At 55.8% G+C, this 27,655-nt stretch overlaps 1 protein-coding gene across 2 annotated transcripts in view; it reads right to left on the bottom strand.

The window, feature by feature from the left end:
* The window catches only part of ALDH1L1 (aldehyde dehydrogenase 1 family member L1), a 79,860-nt gene that overhangs the window by 5,958 nt on the left and 46,247 nt on the right, over window positions 1-27,655 (bottom strand). For both annotated transcript variants that reach the window (XM_060307721.2, XM_030850741.2), the window contains exons 9-18: window positions 25,574-25,665; window positions 19,694-19,841; window positions 18,358-18,477; window positions 17,180-17,307; window positions 13,953-14,103; window positions 12,907-12,977; window positions 9,582-9,687; window positions 8,510-8,597; window positions 1,820-1,913; window positions 280-379 (exon numbers count right to left, since the gene is read on the bottom strand). In XM_060307721.2, coding sequence (XP_060163704.1) covers window positions 280-379; window positions 1,820-1,913; window positions 8,510-8,597; window positions 9,582-9,687; window positions 12,907-12,977; window positions 13,953-14,103; window positions 17,180-17,307; window positions 18,358-18,477; window positions 19,694-19,841; window positions 25,574-25,665 — 1,098 coding nt within the window. The remainder of the gene's footprint in view (window positions 1-279; window positions 380-1,819; window positions 1,914-8,509; window positions 8,598-9,581; window positions 9,688-12,906; window positions 12,978-13,952; window positions 14,104-17,179; window positions 17,308-18,357; window positions 18,478-19,693; window positions 19,842-25,573; window positions 25,666-27,655) is intronic.

Below are 27,655 nucleotides of genomic sequence, written 5' to 3'. Positions count from 1 at the left end.
CCGCTGCCAGCAGGGTCCCGCCCAAGTGCCCAGGGCTCTGCTTGCTTCTCTGTGGGACGGGAAACTTGGCCGTGCTGATTTCACAACAGACGGAACCCTGGCTCACGTTTCCCCATCTTTGAAGCCGACTGCAGTTATGAAACTTCTTGGGGGTCTGCTCTGTAAGGTACATGCCACTCCTTGGCCCCAAGGCCTCTTCCTTCCTTCTCTGCGGTCCAGGATGCCTGTGCATCTGCCCGTGGACCCTGAGCCCCGGCTCCCGCCCTCCATGGCCCTCACCATCTGCACGGCCTTGCGGAGGTCGCAGTCAGCAAAGATGATGAGGGGAGACTTCCCGCCCAGCTCCAGGGAGACCTTCTTCACGTTGCTCAGGGCACAGCTGAAGGGAACAGAGAGTTGGTTAGCTGGGTCCCTGGATCCCGGGACACGGGGTGGCGGGGGGAGCGCCAGGTGAGGGATGAGGGCAGCTCCAGAGCACGCTTCACTCAAAAGGACGGTGGAGGGTCCGGGCTGGGGGGAGCCCCGTGTGACCCAGGCCGCGCCTTACCCTGTCACTCTCCCCTCGTCCCCCCGCTTCCCCCAACTCCCTGCCGCCTTCCTAGCCCAGCACCCCAGCCCAGCCCTGCCCCAGGCCTTGCTCCCACGGGCACCGCTGCACCCCTCCCCTTGCAGACGATCCTCTAGGTCAGCCTCGCTGTCTTCAGGCCTGACCCCAAGAGGAGGCCACGCAGAGCCACTCTGATGGGCACCCGTGTGGTGCCCATTCAAGAAGGGGCACATGGCCCCCACCTCAGGGCTGAGGGGTACAGAGAGGCCTGTGGGAGCCAGGGCAGGGGCAGGGCTGCAGCTTTAATCCCCATGGAGATGCCCCGCCACAGCTGGACCGTCCCGGGAGGTCCCATGCGTGACCCTCGGAGCACAGCAGTCACGGCGGTCAGGTATCCTCAGAGAAAGGGCTCGGAGACCCTGCAGGTCAGACTGCACAGCAGCCCCAGCTCCTCTCCCTTTGCACCTGTCACTCAAAGTGCAGACGTCTGCCCAGACCTCACCCCAGAAATTCAGCTGCACTGGCGGGGGGGTTCAGGCACCCTGCGAGGCCTGGGGCAGCCAGAGCTGCAGCTGCTGTCCTGGGGTCCGGCCCCATCGACCTCTCCAAGCTCGTCAGCAGCCTGGACCAGAACCACTGACATGCAAACTTCCTTCACGGGACTGGGGGAAACAGGCCTGGAAGGGTCAGAGCTCGGCCCACGTCGTGTCATAAATCAGCAACACGACCCAGCGGGTTTGAGGCTGACGTCCAAGCACTAAGCCCGGAGCGGCCCTCGGCCAGCGCTGGTCAGCAGGAGAGGGCAAGCGCCTCCCATACCAGCCGCAGGACGTGGTAATTTTTGTTTAGTGGCCACATTAAAAGCAAGCTCAAAAGAATCCAGTAAAATTAATTCTATTTAAGCCCATTAATAATAATATCATTTCAACTGGTAACCTATACAGAAATTGTCGCGATGCTCTACTCTGCTAAGTTTCCGAAATCCGTGTCCCTCACGCTCACAGCTCGTCTCAAGCCCGAGCAGCTCCGTCCCCAGCAGCCGCGCTTGCTCATGGCCCTGGATCGCTGTGAAGGCCCCGCCCCTCGCTGGTCCCACCCCGCTGCACCGGCCTGACCGAGGGCTCATCAGACTCACGGAACTGGGGTCTGCAGTGGCCCCACCCTGTGACAGCCACAGGCTCGGGCTCACGCACAGCACTGTCCGCTTCACACGCGGGACCAGAGGCCATCGGCCCCGCAGTGCTGGCCCCTCCACTCACTCCAACCGCCTACCTTTTCATGATACGCTTTCCCACCTCGGTGGAGCCCGTGAACGCGATTTTCCGCACGTCGGGATGGTCCGAGAGTCTCTGGCCGACCACTGAGCCTGGGGAAGGAGTGGGCGGGGGATAAGGATGGCCACGGTGCCAGGGCGAGGCAGGGGTCCAGCCACCCTCCTCCAGCCCGTCCTCCCATGGCCAGAGCTCGGGGCCCACGTGCCAGGGCCTCGGCGCCCCCGGGCTCACCGCGCCTTGGTCCCTGGTGTGGGCAGAACTGTGTCTCCCCAAATTCACAGGCTGTAGTCCTGACCCCTGACCTCAGATGTGACTGTACTGGATGTAGAGTCTTTAAAGGGGTGACTGAATTAAATGAGGTCATGAGGGTGGCCTTAAACCAATACGACCCGTGTCCTTATGAGAAGAGGAGACAAGGACACACAGAGACACAGACGACCATGTGGGGACGCAGAGAGAAGGGTGAAAGCCCCCAACCAGTAGGCATTACCCCTCCTGTGGGGATGCCTGGACTCCTGGCCGCCCCACACTCCACGACCCCCCACGCCATGCCAGGCCTGCAGGGACCCTCCCCAACGTGGCCAGCGCCTACTGACCCTCCTGGACCTGCAGGGACCCTCCCCAACGTGGCCAGCGCCTACTGACCCTCCTGGACCTGCAGGGACCCTCCCCAACATGGCCAGCGCCTACTGAGCCTCCCGGGCTGCTGTGCAATGAGACCTCAGGGTCACCTCTGCGCAGACTTGACGCAAGGCCCCTGCTGACGTCTCCTCCTCTGCTACTCCACTCCCGCTTCCCTGACTGCCCTTCCTCCACCTCCTTGCGCCCCACTTCCCTCCACTCTTACAACACCCAGTGCCTCTGGCTGCACTCTGGGCCCCCTTCTCTTCTCCATTCACGGTCCCCTCAGTCACCTCACCCAGGCTCACCTCTTCAAATGCCATCTGCAGGCTCACCATCCTCTCAATCTCTATCTCATGCCCAGCTTCCCTGCATCCAGACCCATCCATCACTCCTCGGCCTGCTCGGCACCTCCACCTGGACGCCTTACAGCCTCTCAAACTCAGCATGTTTGAAACTGAACTCCTCAGCTTCCCCAGACCTGCTTCTCCCCCATGTTCTCCATTTCAGTCAGCAACCTCTCTGTGCAGCCAGCCATTCAAGCCAACAGTCAGTCCCCACACCTGCCCTCCCCCAACCCTCCACTAATCAGCCAGTCCTAGGGCTCCTCCACCCCACCCAGTCCCCCCATCGCCATTGTGCCTCCACGCCTGTAGAACTGCCTGTGACCAGTGGCACCAGTGAAGGTCTGGTTCGGAAAGTTTGGAGTAGGACACTTGCATTCTCTCTAAACAGTTAAGGCTCCATAAGTGATTTTTTTTTTTTTTTTTGCGGTACGCGGGCCTCTCACTGTCGTGGTCTCTCCCGTTGAGGAGCACAGGCTCCGGAAGCGCAGGCTCAGCGGCCATGGCAAACGTGCCCAGCCGCTCCACGGCATGTGGGATCTTCCCGGACCGGGGCACGAACCCGCGTCCCCTGCATCGGCAGGCGGACTCTCAACCACTGCGCCACCTGGGAAGCCCCTCCAAAAGTGATTTTGATGCTAATTTCATTCCCCCACTAATGTTTTAAAAAATCACTGCCTTGGGGAGAAAATATTTGCAAAAGATGTATCTGATAATGGATTATTACCCAAAACATGCAAATAACTCAACAATAAGGAAACAACCTAATTTAAAAATAGGTGAAATATCTGAAAAGACACCTCACCAAATAAGATATTCATACGGCAAATGAGCACATGGGAAGATGCTCAACATCATATGTTATCAGGAAAATTTAAATTAAAACAACAACGAGACACCCCTACACATCCACAGAACGGCCAAAACCCAGAACCTTAACAAAACGCCGGCAGCGATGTGGAGCCATGGGAACTCTCGTCATCGCGAGAACGGGGTAGCCATTTTGGGCGGTTCCTTACAAAACTAAACACACTATTACCATATGATCTGGCAATCGTGCTCCTTGGTGTTTACCCGCAGGAGTAAAAAACTTATGTCTACATAAAACCCTGCATAGGGGGCTGGATACAGACATGCACAGGAAAAATGCCATGGAAGGTCAATTTATTCCTAACTGCCAAAACTTGGAAGCAACCAAGACGTCCTTCAGTAGCTGATGGATAAACTGTGGTCCTTCCAGACGGGGAATGTTATTCAGCTCTAAAAAGGAATGAGCCATGAAGCCAGGGAAAGACACGAAGGAAGCTTAAATGCATGTTACTAAGTGAAAGAAGCCAATCTGAAAAAGCTACACACTGTATGATGATGACTAAATGATATTCTGGACAAGCCAAAACTCTGGAGGCATTTAATAGCTCAGTGGTTGCCAGGGGTTGCAGGGGAGGGAGAAATGAATGGGATTTTTCCTCGTCCACAGAGGATTCTTAGGGCAGTGAATCCATTCCATCTGATACCACAATGTTGGGTAAATGTTGTTTTACACTCGTCACAGAATGTACAACAGCAAGAGTGAATTTTCATGTCAACTATGGACTTTGGGTGATGATGACATGCCAGTGTAGGTTTGTCAACTGTAACACATGTGGGACATTATGAGGGAGACAGGGCATGTATGGGAATCTCTATACTTTCCATTCGATTCCTCTGTGAACCTAAAACTGCTCTGAAAAATAAAGTCTATTGAATAATAATAACATCACTGTTTTAGGCTATCCAAGAAATATTTATAAGAAGGTATCATACACTAGGTCACAAAGAAATTCTCCATTTTAGAAAGTAGAATTTTTACAGGCTATTACGGGTTGGATTGTGTCCCACCCAATTTCATATGTTGATATCCTTATACCCAGTACCACAGAATGTAATTTTATTTGGGAATAAGGTAGGTTGTTGTTGGGACAATGGTGTCCTTATAAAAGGGGAAACTTGGATACACACATGCACAGGAAAAATGCCATGTAAAGGGCAAGTCCCAGGTCAGGGTGATGCTCTACAAGCTGGAAGAGGCAAGGAAAGGTCGTCCCCCAGAGCCGTTAGAGGGAGCACAGAACTGCCGACACCTGAATCTCGGGTTTCTAGCCTCCAGAACTGTGAGACGATACATCCCTGTTGTTTAAGCCCCCTGGCTTGGGGTACTTTGTTATGGCAGCCCTAGAACTCTAATATACAGGCTGAATTCTCTAATTATGACATAGTAAAGCTAGAAATATTAGAACAGAATTTTAGGGGGAAAAAGACAGCTGAAAAAAAATCTCTTTTTACTTAGCGCGTCAGAGAGGATACCGAAATTACAATGACATATTTTTTAAGAATAATAAAAACATAAACAATGTATTCAAAAGGTATGAGGTGAGGGTCTTCCCTGGTGGCGCAGTGGTTGAGAGTCCGCCTGCCGATGCAGGGGACACGGGTTCGTGCCCCGGTCCGGGAGGATCCCACATGCCGCGGAGCGGCTGGGCCCGTGAGCCATGGCCGCTGAGCCTGTGTGTCCGGAGCCTGTGCTCCGCCAACGGGAGAGGCCACAAGAGTGAGAGGCCCGCGTACCGCAAAAAAAAAAAAAAAAAAAAAGGTATGAGGTGAGAGTCACCACCAAAGGCCAGTATGAGGAGTCCTATCGACAGCTTCTCAGGGAAACAACCAAAACTGGTGAAAATCATTAAAAAACAACAATTTAAAGTCTCTCTAAATTTTCCTAAGGGCAGAGAGCAAGTGAAGAGACGTGTATTCAGGAGAGTCTGTGGCACCTGAGCCGTGAACCACTCTCCCCTCTCCTCCAGCCTAAGCAGGTGTGGTCAGCAATGCAGTCCAGGGATGGGGCACCTCTCCAGGAGGGGAGGCCGGCATCCCCCCGACCCTGAGTTTCAGAGGCCACATTCTTTGTGCATATGGCTCCCACCTGCCCTTCTTGTAAGGTGACGGCTCTTTCCCAGGTGTGGCAGGCTGAGTCTCCCGGGACCTCTTCCACCTGGCCCCAGCTGCTGCAGGGGGCCCAGCGCCTGAGGCCGTGGCTCAGAGATTTTGGCCGGGGAAGAGGTTTTCTATAAAAACAGAGAGCTCCAAAACACTCCCCAGAGGAACTGACTTTATTTTTTTTATTTTTTGCGGTACGCGGGCCTCTCACTGTTGGGGTCTCTCCCGTTGCAGAGCACAGGCTCTGGACGCGCAGGCTCAACAGCCATGGCTCATGGGCCCAGCTGCTCCGTGGCATGTGGGATCTTCCCGGACCGGGGCACGAACCCGTGTCCCCTGCATCGGCAGGCGGACTCTCAACCACTGCGCCACCAGGGAAGCCCGGAACTGACTTTATTTGAAACTGTATGAGGAAGTTCAATCCTAAGGACATTCTCAAAAACACTGTAGATTTTGGAGGTGAACAATTAAGAGGAGGCTGGTAGCTCTATGGCAGCAATAAGATAGACCACAGGTCAGTTAGTTTACCAGAGAGAACCAGGGAAGAGCCCTCTGTGTAAGAACAAACCTCAAGGGCTGAGCAAAGAGACAGGAATTTAACCAGATCAGACCTTGGAGCAGTTTATGCCCCAGGGTACTGGTGAAAACAACAGAGCAGCCAGGCTGCAGTGAGTGGAGCTGAGCAGCTGGTGTGATAAGGACAGAGGCAGCCAGATGAGCAGACCGGGAGAGGAAGAGGCCCCTGTACACCCGCTGCCACTGGGCGACTGCACAGCCCACAGCTGTGCTCTCTGGGGGCGACCTCACTGGCTGCACACTGCAGGGGAAGGACACTTCTCTGAAACCGTCCAGCAAGTCACTAAACAAATAAACAAGAAAATGGTGAACACAGCTCTGGAGAGGGGACAGGGGACAAGTACCCAGAGTTGGTATACTGTGTTACCTAAAATATCTACGTTTTAACAAAAAAATTATGAGGCATGCAAAGAAACTACAGAATGTGACCCATCACAGGCAAAACGAGCAGACAATATAAACTGACATTGAGAGGACCCAGATGCCACACTTAACAAAGACTTCAGGGCAGCTGTTATAAAGACGATCAGGGCTTCCCTGGTGGCGCAGTGGTTGAGAGTCTGCCTGCCGATGCAGGGGACACGGGTTTGTGCCCCGGTCCGGGAGGATCCCACATGCCGCGGAGCGGCTGGGCCCGTGAGCCATGGCCGCTGAGCCTGCGCGTCCGGAGCCTGTGCTCCGCAGCGGGAGAGGCCACAACAGTGAGAAGCCCGTGTACCGCAAAAAAAAAAAAAAAAAAAAGACGTTCAAAGAACTGAACAAAACCACATCTAAAGGCAGCTGCGATACGATGTCTCATCAAACAGAGAATATCAAGAAAGAACAAATAAAAAAAGAACCAGGAGCTAAAAAGTACAACGGAAATGAAAACTCAGTAAAGGAGCTCAACAGTAGGTTTGAACTGGCAGAAGAAAGAGTCAGTAAACTTGAAGACTAATGGAGATAATGCAATCTAAAGAACAGCGAGAAGGGACTTCCCTGGTGGCACCGTGATTAAGAACCTGCCTGCCAATGCAGGGGACACGGGTTCGAGCCCTGGTCCGGGAAGATCCCACATGCCGCGGAGCAACTAAGCCCGTGCGCCACAACTACTGGGCCTGCGCTCTAGAGCCGGTGAAGCCACAACTACTGAAGCCTGTGCGCCTAGAGCCTGTGCTCTGCAACAAGAGAAGCCACCACAATGAGAAGCCCGCGCACCGCAACGAAGAGTAGCCCCCACTTACAGCAACTAGAGAAAGCCCGTGAGCAGCAACGAAGACCCAATGCAGCCAAAAATATATAAATAAATAAATTTATTTAAAAAAAAAGAATAGCGAGAAAAAGAATGAAGAAGAGTTAAGAGAGCCTCATGGAAAAGTGGTACAGCAGTAACAACATCAATATACTCATAACGGAAGTGCCAGAAGGCATGCAGAAAGAGAAAACCACAGAAAAAAGTATTAGAATGAATAATGGCTAGAAACTTCCCAAAGCTGATGAAAGACATTACTCTATGCATCCATGAAGCGGAATGAATTCCACATCAAATAACCACAAAGAGAACCACACCCAGATGTATCATAGTAAAAATGCTGCAAAACAAGGACAGAGGAAACTTTGAAAGCAGCAAGAGAACACTGACTTGTAAATAAGAGAACTGTAAGATCAACAGCTGACTCATCAGAGACAGCAGAGGCCAGAGGGCAGTGGGATGATACAATCAAAGTGCTGACATTCAGCAAAACTATCTTTCAAAAAATCAAGGCAAAATAAAACATTTCCGGATAAACAAAAAATTAGAAAATTTGTTGCTAGTAGACCCACCTATGAAAGATACTTAAGGAAAACAAGTGACCTAGATGGTAATTCACATCCATAGAAAAAAACAAAGGACACCAGTAAATGTGATTATATAATTATAAAAGACAGGGTAAATGCGTATTTTCTTTCCTTTCTTAACTGATAATTCCCAGGTTGTGTAGTTTATTCCAGAGCACACACACATGTACAGAAAATGGAAAACATCTGGGGAGGCATTTGAACGCTAAACCCTTCCACGTACAGCTCTCCCCGACCACAGAGCAGCGTCCTCCGCCTCCAGGCAGGCCTCCCCGCCACTGCCCCGCCCACCAGGGCACACCACATAGCAGGCCCTGTTTTGACCAAATGCACCTCATGCCCCCGACCACGGCCCTTACCGGATCCTGGCAGGACGTTGATCACGCCCTTGGGAATGCCAGCCTTCAAGGTCAGCTCTGCAAACTTCAAGGCTGTGAGTGGGGTCACCTGAGGAGGCAGGACAGGAGGGAAGTGGGCTCCGCCGTCCCCTGCTGGCGGCCGTCCCCTGCTCTTGACACCCCACAAGCCAGCAGCCGCTCCTCTTCTGGTGGAAAAGGGGTAACTTTTCCTCGCCTGGTTCGGTGGTCCACACCCCACCCACTGCTGGGCCTCAGGCTGAGAGGTGCATCTGTGGGTGCTCAGACTTTGTGGGGGCTGGGTGAGTGGGGCCTTCCAGGGACAATTGCTTTGACCTCTCAGCATCCCATCACACTAAAGGGGGAGGTTAAGGGTCACCTCAGGGGTTAGTAAGCAGATGTACGCAAATTACTGGGAAATTTGTTATGCATGTTAAAATGCCTGAGGAGTGCCTAACTCAGGGTAAATACTATAAACCAGTATCATTTTGCTGGTTTTTACTACGTTAATACCCTTGAGGCCAAATCGCCCCAGAGGAGCTGAGTGAGACCCCCTGGGCCCACCGCCCCAGCATCTGACCTTCAGCTCCTAACTAAACCCTCCAAAGTACAGATGAGGGTTCGAGGCTTGTGGGGTGACCTCACCGCAGGGCACCCTGCTCAGGCCCCTCAGCCTGCATGAGGGACCCCGTCACACGGCTTCTCTGAGAGGGGCCTGGGTGGTGGACACACAGAAGCTTCCCCAGGATGCCTGGGCCCTGAAGCACCAGCTTTAACAGCAGACACCCAGGGCTTGGAGCCCGGACCCTGGCTCTCGGGGCCGCACAAGGGGGCTGAGCTGGAGTCTGTGAAAGACCGCCGACCACTCACCAAGCAGCTACACGCACGGCCCGGCTAGCCTGACTCGGCCCCGCAGCCCAAACAACACCAGATCTGCCCAAGGCCACCTCTGCCCTGTGCGCCGGCCCACAAAGGCCGCCCTCACCCGCAGAGCCCTCCTCCTTGTCCGTCACCCCTCGCAGGTGCCACCCGCCCTCCAAGGCCTCAGGCCCCACCAGGACGTGCCCGCACCCACCTGGGCAGGCTTGATCACCACTGTGTTCCCCGCAGCCAGGCAGGCGGCCATCTTCCAGGACAGCATCATCAAGGGGTAGTTCCAGGGGATGACAATGCCACAGACCCTGTGGGACGAAGGAAGCAGGCCTTCATCTCTCCGCTCGGCCTGGGTCCCGCGTGGACCTGCCACTGCCGCCTCTCCACTCCAGGGCCAGGCTCCTGATGTGGCATCAATGGCCCTGGAGAGGGACCGCTGACACCTGCCTTCCCAGGCCCTGATGGGGCAGTATGTCCAGTCCGGCAGTAGCCCCACTTCCCAGCAGGGTGTGACGGCAGGGGACAGTGCACAGCTTCTGATGGGACACAGTTTAGGGACACAGTTGGGTACGGGCAGCACCAGGAGATGGGGAGGTGACAGCAGGCAGCAGGCACAGGTGAAAACAGGCAGGGGCTGGGACACAGTCAGGGGTCACAGGGGTGGCCGGGGGGACACGGGAGAGAGTCAGGGGTCATATGTGTGGACCAGGAGGATGTGAGAGAGGGTCAAGGGTCCCACAGGTGGTTGTGGATGAGGGTCCTCCTGGGCATTAGGCCAGGGTCAGTGCCAAGGAGACAAGAAGGACACAGTCAGTCTGGGGACCTGACGAAGCCTGCCTGCTATGCACTGAGAGATGGTGTCCAGGGTCAGTGCTTCCCCTTTGTCCCAGAGAAGCCTCTGGCTGGGCAGTGTCTCCATGGAGGGAGCCCCTACGTTCTAGGAGACATACTGATGACACCTGTACTCCCAGGAGGCATGTGGCCCTGCCTCCTCCTGAGCCCGTAGGACTCGGTGATGGCAGCCCCTCCCTGTGAGTCAGTTAGATGAGCTTGTCCACACAGAGCCCCGTGCAGACCACGTGACTGCTGCTTCATCATCGTCACTGCCGTCTTCTTCATCATCTTCACCATCGTCTCCATCACCATCATCTTCATCTTCATCACCTCCATCATCTTCAACATCATTTTCATCACCATCATCTTCATCACCTCCATCATCTTCACCAGTCTTCATCACCATCATCTTCATCACCTCCATCATCTTCACCATCATCTTTACCACCAACTTCATCACCTCCATCACCCTCACCATCGTCTTCATCACCATCTTCACCATCATCTTCATCACCATCATCTTCATCACCTCCATCATCTTCACCATCATCTTCATCACCTCCATCATCTTCACCACTGTCTTCATCACCATCATCTTCATCACCTCCATCATCTTCACCGTCTTCATCACCTCCATCATCATCACCATCATCTTCATCACCTCCATCATCTTCACCATCGTCTTCACCATCATCTTCATCACCTCCATCATCTTCACCATCGTCTTCATCACCATCTTCATCACCTCCATCATCTTCACCATCATCTTCATCACCATCTTTATCACCTCCATCATCTTCACCATCGTCTTCATCACCATCATCACCATCTTCACCACCATCATCACCATCTTCACCGTCATTTTCTTCACCATCATTACCACGATCTTCATCACCATCTTCTTCACCATCGTCACCAGCATCTTCACTGTCAACATCTTAACCATCATCATATTCATCACTATCTTCTTCATCGTCATCACCTCCATCATCATCAGAGAATGTTTCCCCAAACGATGACGGCTCAGCCGACCTGGCAGTGGGAAGAGCACACGCAGAGGCCAAGGGCATGACGGGTCACTGACGAGCCACAGGGTTCATGGGCCGGGAGAGCGGGAGTGCAGTGGGGCCTGGGGCCGGCACAGGGCCCCACACACCTTCCCGGGAGTGGTGGGGTGTGCTGAGGGGTTAGGAAAGCCGGTCCTCACCCCACATACACCCAGCACACCCAGAGGGACAAGGCAGTGGAGGGAGCAGGGTGAGAGCCCCCAGGGAAGCGGAAGAGGTCACCGAGGAGAAGGAGGCTGAGGCTCCGGAGAAGAAAACGCAGCACAGACTTCCTGCCCTCAAGACTGAATCATGCCCTCACATCCCGGTGCTGAGGACTTAACTCCAGTGCCCCAGGTGTCACCTGATTTGGAAACAGGGTCATCCCAGGTGTAATTAGTTAAGATGGAGTCTCGCGGATTAGGGTGAGCGCCTAACCCCATGTGACCGCCGTCCTTATGAACGGAGAGCCCCGTGAAGACAGACCCGCAGAGGGAGAGGGCCGTGTGGGCGCGAGGGCAGAGCCCAGGAGCACCAAGGTGGCCTCCATCACCAGAAGCCAGTGGGGCAGCCTCAGAAGGAGCCAACTCTACCGACACGTAGCCTGGGACCCCCGGCCCCCAGACTGTGAGATGACCGAAGTCCGCAGCACGAGTCTCGCAGGCTGGGGTGCGTGGTTACGAAGCCCTGACAAAGCCCCCCACCTGCCAGTACAGGGGAGGCCTCCCCACCGACTCGCCCGGCCAGCCAGGCACCCGGGCAGGGTCAGCGTCCTACTCAGTCCGACGGGATGGGCACCCTGTGCGGGGGCTGAGGCTCAGGGACCTCGCCGACTCACGCGACTGGCCCCTGCACCTGAGGGGGCTCTGAGCAGGGTCCTGGCTCCACACTCCTGACGCCTCGGCTGGGTACTTCTTTGCTGGGGGGGTGGTTCCTGCAGCCCCCGTGTCCTGACCTCATGCTCTCCCCCGGCACTGAGCCCTCCCGGCGGCGTCTGCATCCACGTGCTGAGCCCTCAGCTCTGCCACGTGCCGTCTCCTCAGGTGCCCGTCCCCGTCCTGCGTTAGCGAGTCCCCACACTGAGCCTCGCGGGAGAGACACCAGGTCTCCGTGGACACTGCCGGGTGGCCTCGGCCGAGGCAGGCCTTTGGACATCGGATGGTAAGATGGGGCCCCTCGCTGCGGGTTTAAAATCCCTCCCAAACCTAGTCTTTCCATGTTGACTGGACGTCTGTCCTCCTCCTTGTGCCGCGGGCTGGTCTCGCTGAGGGTTCCTGTCCCCGCTGCTGTGTAGGAATTCCTTGTCCTTAAGTACACCCGTCATTACACTCTTCAGATAAAATTTGGGGGCGTGCCCTCTCTTCCCCCCACGACCCTGACTGATGGAGGGTTACTATAGGGATTAAACACAATTATGGTCTCAAAGTCGTTAAACAGTGCCTGGCAGGGAACAGGGGCTGTGGAGGAGAAAGCTGTTTTCACCCTGAGGACAGGAATTTTCATTGGTTTTTCTCTTTGTTGCATCTCCGGCCCTTGCCACGTCTGGGAGGTAGCGGCTGGCAAATAAACGGCTGTCTGATAAACACACAGAGAGGGGGCATCTGAGCCCCCCGCGCAGTCCTAGAACGTGCCCGGCGCGTGACTCACCCGATGGGCTCCTTCCGGGTCATGGTCAGGTTCCGGTTGGGTCTGGCCTGGTTGATGGGGATGGTGGCACCCTGGAAGAAGCAGCAGCATCACCGGGAGGGGCTCTGGCCCCTCACCCCTTCCCCTGTGGGCAGCCAGCCTGTGCCTGGGACCCAGGGAGGGACAGAGGCTGTGTCCCGATGCCCCCGCTTGTGCAGGACAGGACAGCTAAGGGGTCCAGAGCCGGGTGGAGCAGGCAGCCACAGGGGGTGAGGTGCTGAGCCTGGCCGAGTCCTCAGACAGGAAGCAGGTCCTGCACGGGGACGGCCTCCGGGGCAAGGAAGGGCCTGGAAGGGCCAGGGTGGGGGCCCGTTGCCTCTGGGGGCCTGTGATGCAGGGGCTACCGGGGAGCAGGCACCGGGCAGACCCCCTCCCTTGAGCTCACGCCTGCACTCGGACAGGGCGAGCGCCCAGACCCAGCAGAGACACCGAGAACCCCGCGGCCGTGGGTCTCCCTGGAAGGGCTCAGCCACCACTGCCTGCGGCAGGAAAACCTCCAATAATGGCCCCCAAGTGAGGCCCTGAGCCCTGGGACCTGGTGAGCTGCCCGTACGATGACACAGTATGACAGAGTTGGCCTTAGGATGGGGAGATGGTGCAGGTGGGCCAAGCATAAGCACAGGAACCTCGGGGAGAGCAGGTGGCTCTCCTCTAGGCCTCTGGTTAGTGGCAGCAGAGAGTCAGAGGGGCGGGGTGTGGAGGGCTGGGCGAGGACCAGAGAGACGACTGCAGGAGCCCCGGCCGCAGCCCTGCCCCCTGGGCGCCGCCAACACCCGGTCCTCCCCGGAAGCGCGAGCAAGGCCCAGCCCAGTGACACCCCGACAGCGACCCTTGAGACCCTGGCACAGAACCCAGCCCCGCCCGACCCGCTTCCCACCTGCAGAACTGGGAGCGGATAACCGGCGTTTTCCTAAGGCCACAAAGCTGTGGCGGGTTGTGGCGCGGCCTTCAGAGTGCTGTGCCGCCCTCGGGGGCCCTGCCGGCCCGGACGCCCGTGGGAGCCCCACCTGGATCTTGTCGCACCAGCCAGCGAAGTAGCGGAAGGTCTGGATGGACATGCCCACGTGGGTCTTCAGCGCCAGCGTGTAGACGGCCCCCGCGTCCAGGGCCTCGATGGTGGCCAGCTCCTCCTGCTGCTGCTCCAGGAGGTCGGCCAGCCTGAGCGGGGCGGGCAGGGCGCGGGGCTCAGGCCTGGCACGGTCTCGCCTGCCCTTTCGGGGCCCCTCCTCAGAAGCCGGGCGCCCTGCCAGCACCACCTCACTCAGGTGCCGGCCTCAGCGTCCTCATCTGTGACATGGGACGGCGGCGTGTCCTTGGCTGGAGGGGCGTGAGCATGGTGCCCCGTCCCCCTCCTCTCCTCTCTCTCTTCCTTCCCGGGATATCAATGGATCCCCTGCTTCCTAATTACACCTCCTGCCTCTGCGAGAAGACGCCTTGTCCGGGGACAGCATGCCGGTGTCGAGCAGCAACCACTCCACGCGGCTGTACCGGGGATGAGGGAGCATCTGCACAGCCTCCTCCAGGCTGAGCCCACGTCCAGCTGCCCTCAGTGGTCCCTGTGCCCCCGCCATCACACCCCACAGCGTCCTGCCAGCACCCTCCCGCTCCCGCCGCCCTTCAAATTCTCCGGCCGCCACAGACATGTGCCGGGACAGGCGTTCCAGACTGCCTGCCTCTCCCGCGAGCACAGAGACAGCTGGCCTCCCTGACCTCCCGCTCCTGCTGGGTGCATGGCCCGCACACAGCGTGGGGCTGGCAAGTGGGACTGGGGACTGAGCAGAAGGGCCCATCGTCACCGCACAAACAGGGACGTACCAGGTCGCTCTCCGGGTACGAGAGCAAAGGTAAGTCACATTTTGAGAAAAATTATAGACCAAACAGTGGAGATACCATGTTGTTGGCATTACAAGGACAAGGGTTCCATCGGCTACGAGGACAGAAGGCCAAAGACATAAATCCATATTAAAGTCAGCATGAGGTGGCCTGTGTGTGTCGGCCCCTAGGTTGTCACGTCTCCCGTCTTTTAAGGTGTTCGCAGCCTGAGACACCTTAGCTCAAAAGCCCGCCAGCGCCAACTTTTACACAGCCAGCTATTTTAAAACAGCCCAAATGTGCACATTTTTAGCCATTGACAAGTGGATGCGTCCCCCAGGAACCTCACCCGACAGCTGTCACCACTGGTGAGACAGGCTGTGCAGTTACAGCCACGGGCCTTCCCAGTCCTCTGATGCAGAGACCCTGGCGTGCGTGCTGCTGTGCAACTTTGCCCGGACACGGGAGCCCCTCTCAGGTCCCTCTCCCCCCAGGAGCGCCCCTGTTCCGCCACTACAGCCTCGGGGGACCTCCCGCTGCGGGGTGCCACCCGATGAAGCCTGCGGTGTGTTGCTGGCTCTCGTGGCCACGTCTTCTTCCTTGGTCAACCCCCAATCCCTCCATCCGCCACACCTGTGCAAAATGCCATGTGCGTGTGATGTGACTGTGTCACGAGTCCCTAAGTAATTGTCACCTGAGCTGCTTGGGAGGCTGGGGGGCAGCTTGGGTGAGGGTGCCTTCTGCCTGCCAGAGCCTGGTCCCCGCACAGCACCAGGTCGGGGAAGAACAAGCAGGCAACGCTGGCTTCCTGAAGGTCTGCAGGGTGGGCACCAGGAGGGGCAGACGCTGAGGTGCCAGGCGGCTCAGACCCCCTTCCCCGGCCCCTGACCACGGCAGCCCGGGCCACCACCAGACTCTGGGCCGTGGACCCAAGGAAGTGTGCGAGCACAGGGCAGCAGCTTTCCACGGACGCCCACCCGCTCTGCAGGGTCCATTCCGGCAGCTGGGTACACGGCTCCCCGGCTCCTGGGGGTGTCTGGTGACTTTCTCTGACTCTCCCCCTGGACCTTTCTGCCCAGCTTCTCCCGTAACCGTGTGCTGTCTTGCTCCTGTGATGCACCCACGGGGGTCCCACTTCCGTCCATGGACCAGGGAAATCCTGTCTCGCCCCTCTGCGGGGACTGGGAGGAGACTGGGTCACCAGGAGCTGTAGAGCCCTGAGGGGTCTGTCTACGCAGCTGCTCGGGGCACCTCCCCCAAGGTCCTTGTGGCCAGTGGGCTATTGCAACACGTGCCACCACAGGGCAGCAGAGGGTCTCGGGGGAGGAACGCGGTCTGGCTCAGGGCAGTCCACCAGGGTCCCTGCTCTGCCAGGGTTCACAGCTCTGCCCGATCTCGGGGGCCTCAGATCCCCAGCCAATGCCTTCCTACAGCTGATGGCTCCTGAGATACGGCAGGCTGGGCACGCCCTTGCCCGCCCCAAAGCCACCATCTCCATTCTGTTTTGCAAACCACTCTGGCCCCTCTCTCTGGCTGCCTGTGTGGCGGCTGCTCCGGCATTTCTGGCCTCCGGAGTAGAAACAAAAGGCCTTCGGACAGCAAGGCCACGGCGGGGGCCCTCCCGCCCGGCGACAAGCTGGGACCCGCAGCACGACCTGGCCCCAGCCCGGCTCCGCAGGACCCAGAGAGAAAAACGGGTTCCTGAGGCCGGCTCAGCAGGCTCCCCGACACGGCTCGGTTCACCCGCCAGCAGCCTCCTTCTGGAAACACCATCCCGCCTCCCGGGGCACCTGATCCTCCCCAGTGGGACCGCCTGGCTCGAGGAGGGCGGGCAGCAGCTCTCCTCCGCGCCTCACCCCACCCGGGTCATGAGCCGGAGCGTCCCAACCCTTCCCTGGACTTCCGACTGCGCCGAGGGTTTAGCAGAAGGGGAACGTGAGAGAGGAGATTCTGGCAGCGGGAGCCCGGCAGGGCCAGGACGGCCCGCCCCGCCCCGCCCCGCCCCGCCCCGCCCCCTCCCCCGACCCGGCTCCTGGGAGCCCCGCCCCCCGGCTCTCCCGCGTCCCCCCCTTGGCTCCTGGGAGCCCCGCCCCGTCCCCCCCCACCCTGCTCCTGGGAGCCCCGCCCGGCAAGCAAGCAGTGCCCTCTGGGCCGGCCCAGGAGCAGCTATTAGCCTGCGGTGGCGGTGGCGGTGCCTCGTCTCCGCCCACACTGTTCCCTCCAGCCGGGCACCTCCCCCAGGCCCCCGCCTGGGACAGGCCCTCCTGCCTCTCAAGCTACTTCCTCTGAGAAGCCTCCCCTGGGCCTCAGGCCGTGGTCACACTGCCCTTCCGGGACCGCGTCCTCACGGGAGGACGCGAGCGCCAGCCGCCGCCTGAGAGGAAGGCCCGGGACAGGAAGGGGGGTGCGGGCGAGGTCCCACCTGTACAGGAGGCGGCCCCGGTCCCGCGCGCTGATCTTCCCCCACAGCCCGTGCTCAAAGGCGTCCTTTGCAGCAGCCACGGCCTTGTCCACGTCGCTGACCTGGGCCAGGGACACCTGGCAGATGACCTGTGGTGGAGTGGAGCCCTGAAGCCCTGCCTGGCCACCTGGGCGGCCGCGGAGGCGAAGGTCGGCGGACAGGAGGGCATGGGCAGGGTCTGCACGACGAGGGGAGATGGGGCCTGCAGAAAGGGCCGTGTTCCTACGTCCCGAGGGCCTTCCCTCTACTCTCCCACTGACCCGAAACAGGGCGACGGACTCAGGCTGCAGCCATAAGGCCGAGGGTCAGCTCAGCGTTTGCAAACCGAGAGCAGAGACCCATAGATTTCGTGAGGCGCAGGCGGGAGGTTTGCTCCTGAAGGGACATAAGCCGGCCCAACGCCCCTGCATTCCACGTCCCGAGGCCGCCCACCTCCCGACAGCACAGGCCCCCATACCTCCTGCCATGTGGATGGGGTGGGAGGGCGGAGGCCAGCGCCTCCTTGCTGGTCACCACAGGTAGGCTGTGCCCTCCCTGCCCACGGCCCCGGCGCCAGGCATCCACACAGCCTCCTGCCCGGGCTTCCCAAAACTGGCCGCGAGGTTGTGGTGGCAGCACCTGACTTTCCTGCCTGAGGGCACCTGTCTGGGTCCACACAACCTGCCCATCACTTTCTTAAACTCCCCTCACAGGACCATTCTGAGGCCCTGTCTTCTGCGGTGCGTGTCTGTAGGAAGGTGCGTGTGAGCGTGCACGAAAGTGACAGCGCCACACGTGTGCGCTGAGCAGGACAGCTACAGCCAGGGCGACTTGACAAACCCGGGATGCGAGGCGGGCCTCCCGACGCTGGGGTCATTCTTGAGGTGTGGAGCGGAGGGAATGGCCCCCGTTTCCTCCTTGGGAGGGCTTAACTCTGCTGCAGACCCTCAGAGTCCTCCCGCGTCCCCATCACCCTCCCCACCGCATCTCCCTCTATGCCGTTCCTATAGGAAGGGCTGGAGGCTGACTGCAGTGTTTTCTCGCCCCAGCAGAGGCCCCCAGCCGGGACCCAGAGGCCCCCAGACTGGGGAGGGGGAGTAGATGGGAGAGGGGGCGTCGGGGGCCTGTGCGGGGCAAGGGGGTGCTGGGCCTGCACTCACACTTCCGTCTGTCGGGTTGATGGTCTCATAGGTCTTGGCGCCCTCGGCGTCCACAAACGCGCCTCCGATGAAGAGCTGGTGGGGCATTCGGAGGGTCAGCTTGTTCACGGTCTTTTCCACCTGGGGACGAAGGGCCACAGGCCAGAGCTGCAGTGTGGATTCTTCGCGAAGGGGCATCCTTGATGGGCACGACCCCACCAGAGACACAGGGACCACTCACCTTGCCCCCCCCCCAATACACAAGCAAGGGCCCGGGCTACTCAGTCTCCTTATCGGATCCAGCCCTGCTGCCCAGGGAGCGGTCGTGTGGGCAGAGGTGGCAGCTGAGTGATAAGCAGAGATGGAGGGCCAGACTCCGCAGCTGGACTGCCTGGCTGGAGCCCCGGCTCTGCCACTGACCTTGGGCTGGTTGTGTGGCCTCCGCACACAGGAAGCGCCAGTGGGCAGACAGCACTTGCGGCCCCCAGACAGGACGCGGCCCCCGCTCACTGCCCCTCGGGCCTGCAATCCCACGATGAACGCGGAGCCTCTGGGATGCCGCCCCTCCTTCCGCAGTCATTTGTCCACAGCCCTAAGGCCAGCCTGGTGTCCACCCTGGTCACCTTTCTTCATCAGCCCTTGTTCCAAAGCACCAGCCAGCCAAACTATCACAAAGCTAATTCCCATAGGAGTTGGTAGTCTACCGAGATACCCCAGGGATGGTTTCCACAGTTTCTTTAAAAATTACATTTGCAGTTAGTTACTTCCTCATACTTCATATATACAAGCTGAATGTAGAGGATCATTTGTTTTCCTTATTGGGAGAACATTCCCAATCTCTCTCTCTCTCTCTCTCTCTCTCTCTCGTTTCAACCAACGGAATTTCACACAGCTGACTGGTTGCACAGGTGATGGAAGAGCTGAGAAGCCACGAGTCAAGCCAGAGGCTGACACCAGCAGGAAGCCGCTGCCCTTGCTGGGAGGTGGTGGAGCCAGGACTAGGGGTGAGAGTCACCCGGGGTACAGGGTGAGCTGGCAGGGCTGGAAGCCACGCCAGGAAACCCACCAAAGGAGAAAGGGGGTGGAGAGAGAAGAACACTGCAAAAGTCTCTTCTTAATACCCTGTCTCCTGTCTTGGGAGCAAACCTGTCCCCTATACTGAGTCTTGGACAACAATTTCCTCTGTTGAGTTTGTCCTACCGCCTGGCATCTTTAGGCTATTTGGAATTACCAAGGGAAGCTTGGGTCACTAAAGCTTCTGGACATCCAGGCTTCTCCCAAGTGTCACTGTGGACCCACAGGTATGGGTGCCTGAGGGGTGTGCAGGCCGGGCCCATGTCGTGGGCCCAGGACTCACGTGGTCGATGACGCACTTGCTCTCCTTGTTGTCCCCTCGCATCTTTCTCACTAACAGCTGTATGAAGTCCCCGAAAGTGGTTGCCATGTAGATGTCTTCATTTTCTAACTCCAGGCCGTCACACAGCTCCTTCACTTCCTCAACCAGTCTGGAGGGAAGATGGAAAAGCGAGGGCCTGGAGGAGGCCTGGCAGACCTGCCCGGTTCTAGTGGCAGAGGTGGTGGCTCGTCTCAGCCCCCGAGGCGTGGGTGTCAGTCTACAGTTAGGGTTAAAAGCCCAGTCCGTGGATTCAGAGGCTCTGGTTTCAAGTTCTGGCTCCAGCACTTATGAATTTGTGACCTTGGGCAAGTGACCAATTGCTCTGAGCCTAGTTCCTTTGCCTGTAAAATTGGACCAATCATGGCTCCTCTACTATTTCCTGATGAGTAAATGAGACAATCCACGTGGTAATAATTAATAGAAGATTAATAATAATCACTGAAAGACAGTGGGAAAAGAATGAAAAGACAAGCCACAGATTGGGAGAAAATATTTCCAAGTCACATACCTGATCAAAGACTCGGCTTCAGAATACGTAAATAATTCTTAAAATCAATTCTAAGAAAAAAATCCAAGTGAAAATAGGCAAAAGATTGACCAGATGCTTTACCAAGGCAGAAATATGGATGGCAAATAAGCATATGAAAAGATGCTCCACATCACTCGTCAATAGGAAATGCAAACCAACCACCACGAGATTCGGCTCCGTACTTACCAGCATATCTGAACTTAAAACCACTGGTTAAGACCAACCAGTGGTGAGGCTGCAGAGCACCTGAACCCCGCCCCCTGCTGGTGGGATTGGAAAACGGTACTTTGGAAGACACGTTGCAAGCACTTTGGCAGTTCCCTGAAAATTAAACATATACTTCCCAACGCTTTTAGGTATTTACAGAAGAGGAATAAAAGCCCCTTTATAGACACAAAACGGCAGAGCAAGAAGCTCCAAAAATCCGTCCCTCCACCTCAACAACTATTGGACAGGCAGGAACTGTCTGAACCAAACGCTTCGGAATTCTCGAGTCTCGGCGACACCTGCAGCTTCCAGGGGAGAACGTGGTGAAGAGCTGGGGTGTGGCAGGAGCTTCCAGACTTTCCACCCCCAGGGCAGGAGGCAGCAGTGGCAGCAGCTCACTCCTGCCGTGGCCTCCTGGAGGTGGGGGTTGGGGGGCAATGAGGACCTCGTCCTCCACACATCTGGGTCGTGGGTTCCAAGTGCTGAGGGGCTGGCCCAAAGGATGGCCAATCCCATACACGCTTTGCATAGTGTGTACGACCCCAGGGATAACAGGAGAAACTTCAGTGATTACACACAACAAGGTACACACATCATGCAAAGAAAAGTTTGGAAAAGTCACAAATGGATGGCTCCAACCTTCAACAAGCAAGATTTAACAACCTCCCCGGAGTGAGAGAATCAGATTCTCAGAACCGACACAGCACTACACGCAAAATGTCCAGTTGGAGCAAAACATCGCAAAACATACAAAGAAACAGGCCCATTTACAGGAAAGAAGAATTTGGAAGAAACCACCCCTAGGGATTATCATCAAAGACATTAAATCAACCATCTTAAATGTGTTCAATGACTTAAAGGAAACTAGGAAAATGATTATGAAAAAAATGAGAATATCAAGAAAGAGACAGAAATTATAAGCCAAACAAATTCTCAAGCTGACAGATACAAAAACCAAAATGAAACACTCACTAGAGGCTTCAAGAGCGCATCTGAACAAGCAGAAGAAAAGGTCGTGAACCTGAAATTATCCAGTATGAGGAGAAGAAAGAAAAAGGAATGAATACGAATGAAAATGAAAATGAGCCTCAGGGACCAGTGGAACATCATCAGATCACACTCATCATACCAGGTCCAGAGAAGAGATAGAACAGGACAGAAAAAAATATTTGAAGAAATGATGCCCCCGAAGTTCCCAAATCTGAGGAAACACATGAATATACACGTTCGAGAAGCTCAATGAACTCCAAGCGGGACAGACTCAAAGAGAATCACACCTAAACTCAAAGAGAATCACACCAAGACACGTGACAGTTAACCCACTGAGACCCAAAGACAAGGATGGAATTTGGAAAGCAAGAGAGAAGCTAATCACACACAAAGGATCCTCAATAAAATTAAAACCTGATTCCCCCCCAAAACCCATGAAAGCCAGAAGGCAGTGGGATGGCATATTTAAAGTCCTGAAAGGAAAAAAGTGTCAACCAAGAGTTCCATACGCATCAAAACTATCTTTCAAGAATGAAGGAGAAATTAAGACATTTCCAGATAAACAGAAGCTGAGGGAGTTCATTGCTAGTAAACGTGCCCTAAAGGGAGTCTTTCAGGCTGAAGTGAAAGGACATTAAACAGTAACTCAAAGCCATAAGGAAAAGTAAAGAGCACTAGCAAAGGGAACTACGTAGGTAAATAGGAATGCCAGTATTACTGTACTTTTGGTATGGTTCGCAGCTTCTCCCCTTTTACTACATTACGTAATAGGCAAATACATAAAACAAACATTTAACACCTACATTAATGGGTATTCAATGTATAAAGATGTAACCGAGGATAATAACAATATAAAGGGGTGGGGTGCCTATATATAGGATACGAGTGTCTACATTTTATTGAAATTAAGTTGGTATTATTCAAACTACATTGTTATAAGTTAAAGACGTGAACTGTAATCGCCAAGGTAATTAAGAAATAGCAAAAAAAAAAAAAAAAAAAAAGGGAATCCAAGTGGTATAGTACCAGAAAAAGGCAGTGATAGAGACACTGAGGAACAAAAAGCATAAAAGACATGCAGAAAACAGCCAGCCAGCAGAAGTAAACCCTTGATCAGTAATCTGGTTAAATGGAAATGGACTGAACTCTCCTCTTAAAAACATAGGTTATGAGACTGGATAGAAACAGCATCCACCCATACACCACCAGAGATTCACTTAGATGCAAATATGCAAAAAGGCTGAAAGTAAAAGGGTCGTAATGGTATTCCATGCAAATAATAATCAAAAGAGAGCTGGGGTAGCCATACTCTTATTAGACAAGATAGATTTTAAATCAAAAACTGTCAAGAAACAAAGGACATTGTACAATGGTTAAAGGGTCAATTGACCAGGAAGATATAACAATTATAAGCATATGCGCACCCGACATCGGGCCACCTGAATGTACGAAACAAATATTAAGATAACTGAAGGGAGAAGTAGCATCGCAAAGATCCATGAGATTTCAACACCTCACTTTCAATAGCGCACAGAATATCCAAGCGGAAGACCAAGAGGCAGACAGGGGACTGAACTCTGGGGGAGAGACGGACCTCACACACACACAGGATACTCCACCCAGCAGCACGGCACCAGTTCCTCTCAAGGACAGGTCACAGGTGAGGTCACGAAACAAGTCTTAACAGATGTAAGAAGACTGAAATCATACCAAGCATCTTTTCTATCCACGATGGTGGAAACTAGACATCAAAAACTGGAGGAAAACTAAATTCAAAAAAATGCAGCTACTAAACAACACACACCTGAACAACCAGTGGGCCAAAGAAATCAAACGGGAAACCAAAAACTACCTTGAGACAAATGAACGAGGAAACACAACATACCAAAACTTATGGGACACAGAGAAAGAGTTCTTAAAGGGAAGTGTATGGTGATTGATGTCCGTATTAAGACAAAAAGTCTCAAATAAACAACCTAATTTTACACCTCAAGGAATCAGAACAAGAAGAACAAACTAAGTCAAAAGGTAACAGAAGAAAGGAAATGGCAAAGATCACAGTGGAAATAAATAAAATAGAAACCAGGGGGGAAAAAAAACAATAGAAAAGATCAGCAAAACTAAGAGTCGGCTTTTTGAAAAGATAAAAAAAGGAGACAAATCTTTAGGTAGACTAAGGAAAAAGAGAAGACTAAAAGAAAAAAATGAGATGAAAGAGGAGACGATACAACAGATACCACACGGATAAAAAGCATCATAAGAGACTCCTGTGAACAATTACACATCAACACATTGCATGACCCAGAAGAAATGGATACATTCCCAGAAACACACAACACAACACTGAATCATAAAGAAACAGATAATCTGAACAGACCAATAACAACTAAGGAGACTGAACTGGTGATCGAAAACCTCCCAACAAAGAAAAGCCCAGGACTTTGGGTGGGGCTCACCAGGGAAAACCTGGTGAATCCCACCCAACATTTAAAAAGAATTAATACCAATCCTTCTCAAACTCTTCCAAAAAAACGGAAGAGGAGGAAACACTCCTAAACTCACTTTACGAGGTCAGCGTTACCCTGATACCTGAGCCAGACAGTGACAGCAGAAGAAACAAAACTACAAGCTAATATCCCTGATGAATGCAGATGCAAAATTATCCTGCTCTTTATACAAATTGGAGCTTATACCACTGTTAAAGTGCAAGAGGGACAGTTCACATGAAGTTGAAGACTGGGTGACCTGATCTGTGGTGACGGATCATCCCTGGGGGCCGCTGACTGGGGAGGGGCAGGAGGGATCCCCTGGAGTGAGGCTGGGTGGGGCCCATGTCTTCATCAACGTGTAGCTTGTGAGATACGATATACATCACATAATATATATATTATACATGTGCTATAACGTGTGCGTTACACACGTTAAATCAAAGCTACCACACTGTCCTCTCAAGATCCGTGCACCTCACTGCACGTAAAGTCATTCCTAAAATTTAAAAAGACTTGCGGGACTCCCCTGCCGGTCCAGTGGTTAAGACTTGGCCTTAAAATGTAGGGGGTGTGGGTTGGATCCCTGGTTGGGGAGCTAAGATCCCACATGCCTCGCGGCCAGAAAACCAAAATGTAAAACACAAGCGATATTGTAACAAATTCAATAAAGACTTAAAAAAAAAAATAAGTAAACAACTATCCGTTTCAAAAAATAAAATGAAATAGAGTCGCAATCATGACTCCCTGACTGCCCGCGCTCCAGCCCAGCGGGCCCACCTGTGCCAGGCCCTACCTGCCTGGCCCCTCCCCACACATGCTGGCTTTCACCGGGGTGCTGGGCTTGTGGCAGTTTTAAAAGAGCCGTGCAGGGCTTCCCTGGTGGCGCGCTGCTTAAGAATCTGCCAGCCAATGCAGGCAACATGGGTTCGAGCCCTGGTCCAGGAAGATCCCACATGCCGCGGAGCAACTAAGCCCTTGAGCCAGAAATACTGAGCCTGCACTCTAGAGCTCGCGAGCCACAACTACTGAGCCCGTGAGCCACAACTACTGAAGCCCGCAAGCCTAGAGCCCATGCTCCACAACAAGAGAAACCACGACAATGAGAAGCCCGCGCACCACAACGAAGAGCAGCCCCCGCTCGCCGCAACTAGAGAAAGCCTGCGTGCAGCAACAAAGACCCAACACAGCCAAAAATAAAATAAATAAATTTACTTTAAAAAAGTAAATAAAATAAATAAAAGAGCCGCACATTGTTTGATCTTCCTCCCATGAGGGGTGAGTCTCAGTCCCGCCCCTGCCCTTGAATCTGGGGGGGCTTGTGGCCACTGAGACCAGTCAGGGCAGTGGTCCGCACCTGTCTGCTTGCTGGCCTCACGTCTGCAGAGCCAGGAGCCGCGAGCTAGACGTCCAGGTCCCAGAGTGGCTGCTCTGGGGCCACGACACAGCCTGGGGGAGGACATGCCTGCCCAGCTGTCCCAGCTCCCGCTGGTCCACTCCTGGTGGGCCCGAGGCCTGCACACGTGAGTCCTTTCTGGATCCCTGACCCGCATGGTTTCCTGCCACTCCGTTTTAGGGTGACTCCTGACCTAGAGACACCTGGGACACCATCCCCACTCCAGGCCTTACCTGACGACGTCCAGCGACGCGGCCCCCGACTTGAAGAAGTCAGTGGAGTCTTCCACCTCCACGACGTTGGGGAGAATCCGTTTCCAGGCACCCTGGAAAGCAGGAGTGGTTTCCAGGCACCCTGGAAAGCAGGAGTGGCTCCCAGGGCCCGGACGCGAGCGGCGGGGGTGAGAACAGCCCCGGGTGCGTGCGCACTGCCCGGCGCCAGGCTGGCCCGTCCACTCCACTCTCTGATGCTGCCAGGTGCCTCATGGTACTGGGGTGATAGCCTCCCTGGGGAAGCAGGAGCCCAGGCTGCTGTCCGCACACCCACCTCACCTTGACCGCAGCTTCGCGGGGGTCCCCACACTGGTCCGGGGGGGCGGGAGGACAGATGTGCCGGAGCTCCTCCTGAGACCTGCCCCCCGCCAGCCCCACTGGGAGGGTTGCCCAGTGTGGGTGTGCCCGCCTGACACTGTGTGGGGGTGCTGCCACGTGGAAGGGAGAGCAAAGCGGGGGGTGGTTCTGTGAGTGAATGGGGCCACCGAGGGGGCTCGGGAGCCCTGGGTCTCGTCCTCACGGAGGGGCTAGCTGGCTCTGTGCCACTCTGTCCTGGGCCTGTGGAGGGCAGTGGTTCCTGCCCCGGGCCTCGTGGACGAGCGTGGACAGGGCAGTGAGAGCCGAGTGGGCAGCACAGGAGGGCCATCCTGTGGGTCACGACGGGACACAACGGGACAACTGCTCTCTGGGCAGCTCCCAGCTGGGCGTTTCAGGGCAGGCGCTGGGAGGCCCATACTCAGGCCGGGCTCCAGGCTGTGGCCCAACCAGGACCAGCCCCCGGTGACCCCTAGGCTGACCCTGCCTGGCCTCTCTCAGGAGGCTGCCCTGGATTTGCTCCCGCCCCCCATCCTCCTGGAGACCATCAGAAGCCGTCCTGAGCCATCCCTTCTCCCCGGGCCTCCACCCAGGCTCTCACCATCTGGTGACAGGCTTCCTTGAACCCCCAGCTCACACTCAATCCTGGGCATCCTTCAAGGTCAACTGCTAAATCACCTCTTCCTCCAAACCTTCACTGACTACAACGCTCGCTCAGCCCGGGGCCAGCAGTCACTGTCGCTGTGTGGGCGCTGCACGCCGGCACTCCTGGGGTGTGTGGAACCCGAGCGGCCGCGTGGCCTCGTCCAGATCCCAGCTCGGCGCCTGACAAGCCGTCAGATGCAGGCAGCCTCCCCTGCCTCGGTCTCCTCATCTGGGCAAGGGGCTGGGGGCAGCCCTGGGAGCATCCCTGGAATGAGGCTGGCAGAGCTCGGGGTGCAGGAGCCCATGCTGCCTCAGAGCCCGTGAGGCCTCTGCTGCACGTCTGGAACTCAGTTTAGAGTAACCCAGACACTCTAGAAGCATCTGCTTTTCTTATGACTGTTGGGCTCACGGCCAGCGGTACTGAGGTCCTAACAGGTGCCACTAAGCTGTTACCTCTTCTGCCACCAGCCTCAGCCATCCCGGTACCACTCGGCCACCAGCTCCAAAAGGCAGTCTGTCCAGCTGGCCCCATAACCCCAGGGCAGGCTCAGGCCCAGAGCCAGAGCAATTGCTCCAAGAATACTTTTTGAATGAACAGGGTTTTTTTTAATAGACATTCAGAACGTTCAGCCTCCACCTGAGGAGGTGCTCGGTGCCCCCCGGACCGGCAGGCTCCCCCGTCCCCCCTTGCTGGGTCCTGCGTCTGCACTGGTCACGAGCACGCAGTGGCCCCGCGGCCGCCGCCTGGCCCTCCGCGGCTCCCCGGCTCTCAGCATTTGCTGTGCCTGCCGTCTCTCTGCACTTGGGTCTCAGCGCAAACCTCGTCCCTACCCAGGTGGCCTTCCCCGAACTCCCTTCTGCAGCATCCCCGGCCTCCAGGCACCTCGTTCCCGTCACCGTTACTGCCCTCTGAGCACATCTCCCGTCGGAAATTATTTTATCCCTTGCCTGGTCGTTCGCCAGCTCTCTTTCCTGTGAGAAGGGACACGCGTGACAGCAGAGACACTGCGGACCATCACACCCCTAGTGTCTGGACGCATATCTCAAATAAGCGAACCCACGACCGAATGACTGAACAGCTGA

This window comes from Globicephala melas, chromosome 11 (genome assembly GCF_963455315.2).
Source record: "Globicephala melas chromosome 11, mGloMel1.2, whole genome shotgun sequence".
In the NCBI taxonomy this organism is placed as follows: Eukaryota; Metazoa; Chordata; class Mammalia; order Artiodactyla; family Delphinidae; genus Globicephala; species Globicephala melas.
Note: the sequence above shows the minus strand (reverse complement) of the source record. Positions and strands in the feature narration are given on the sequence as shown.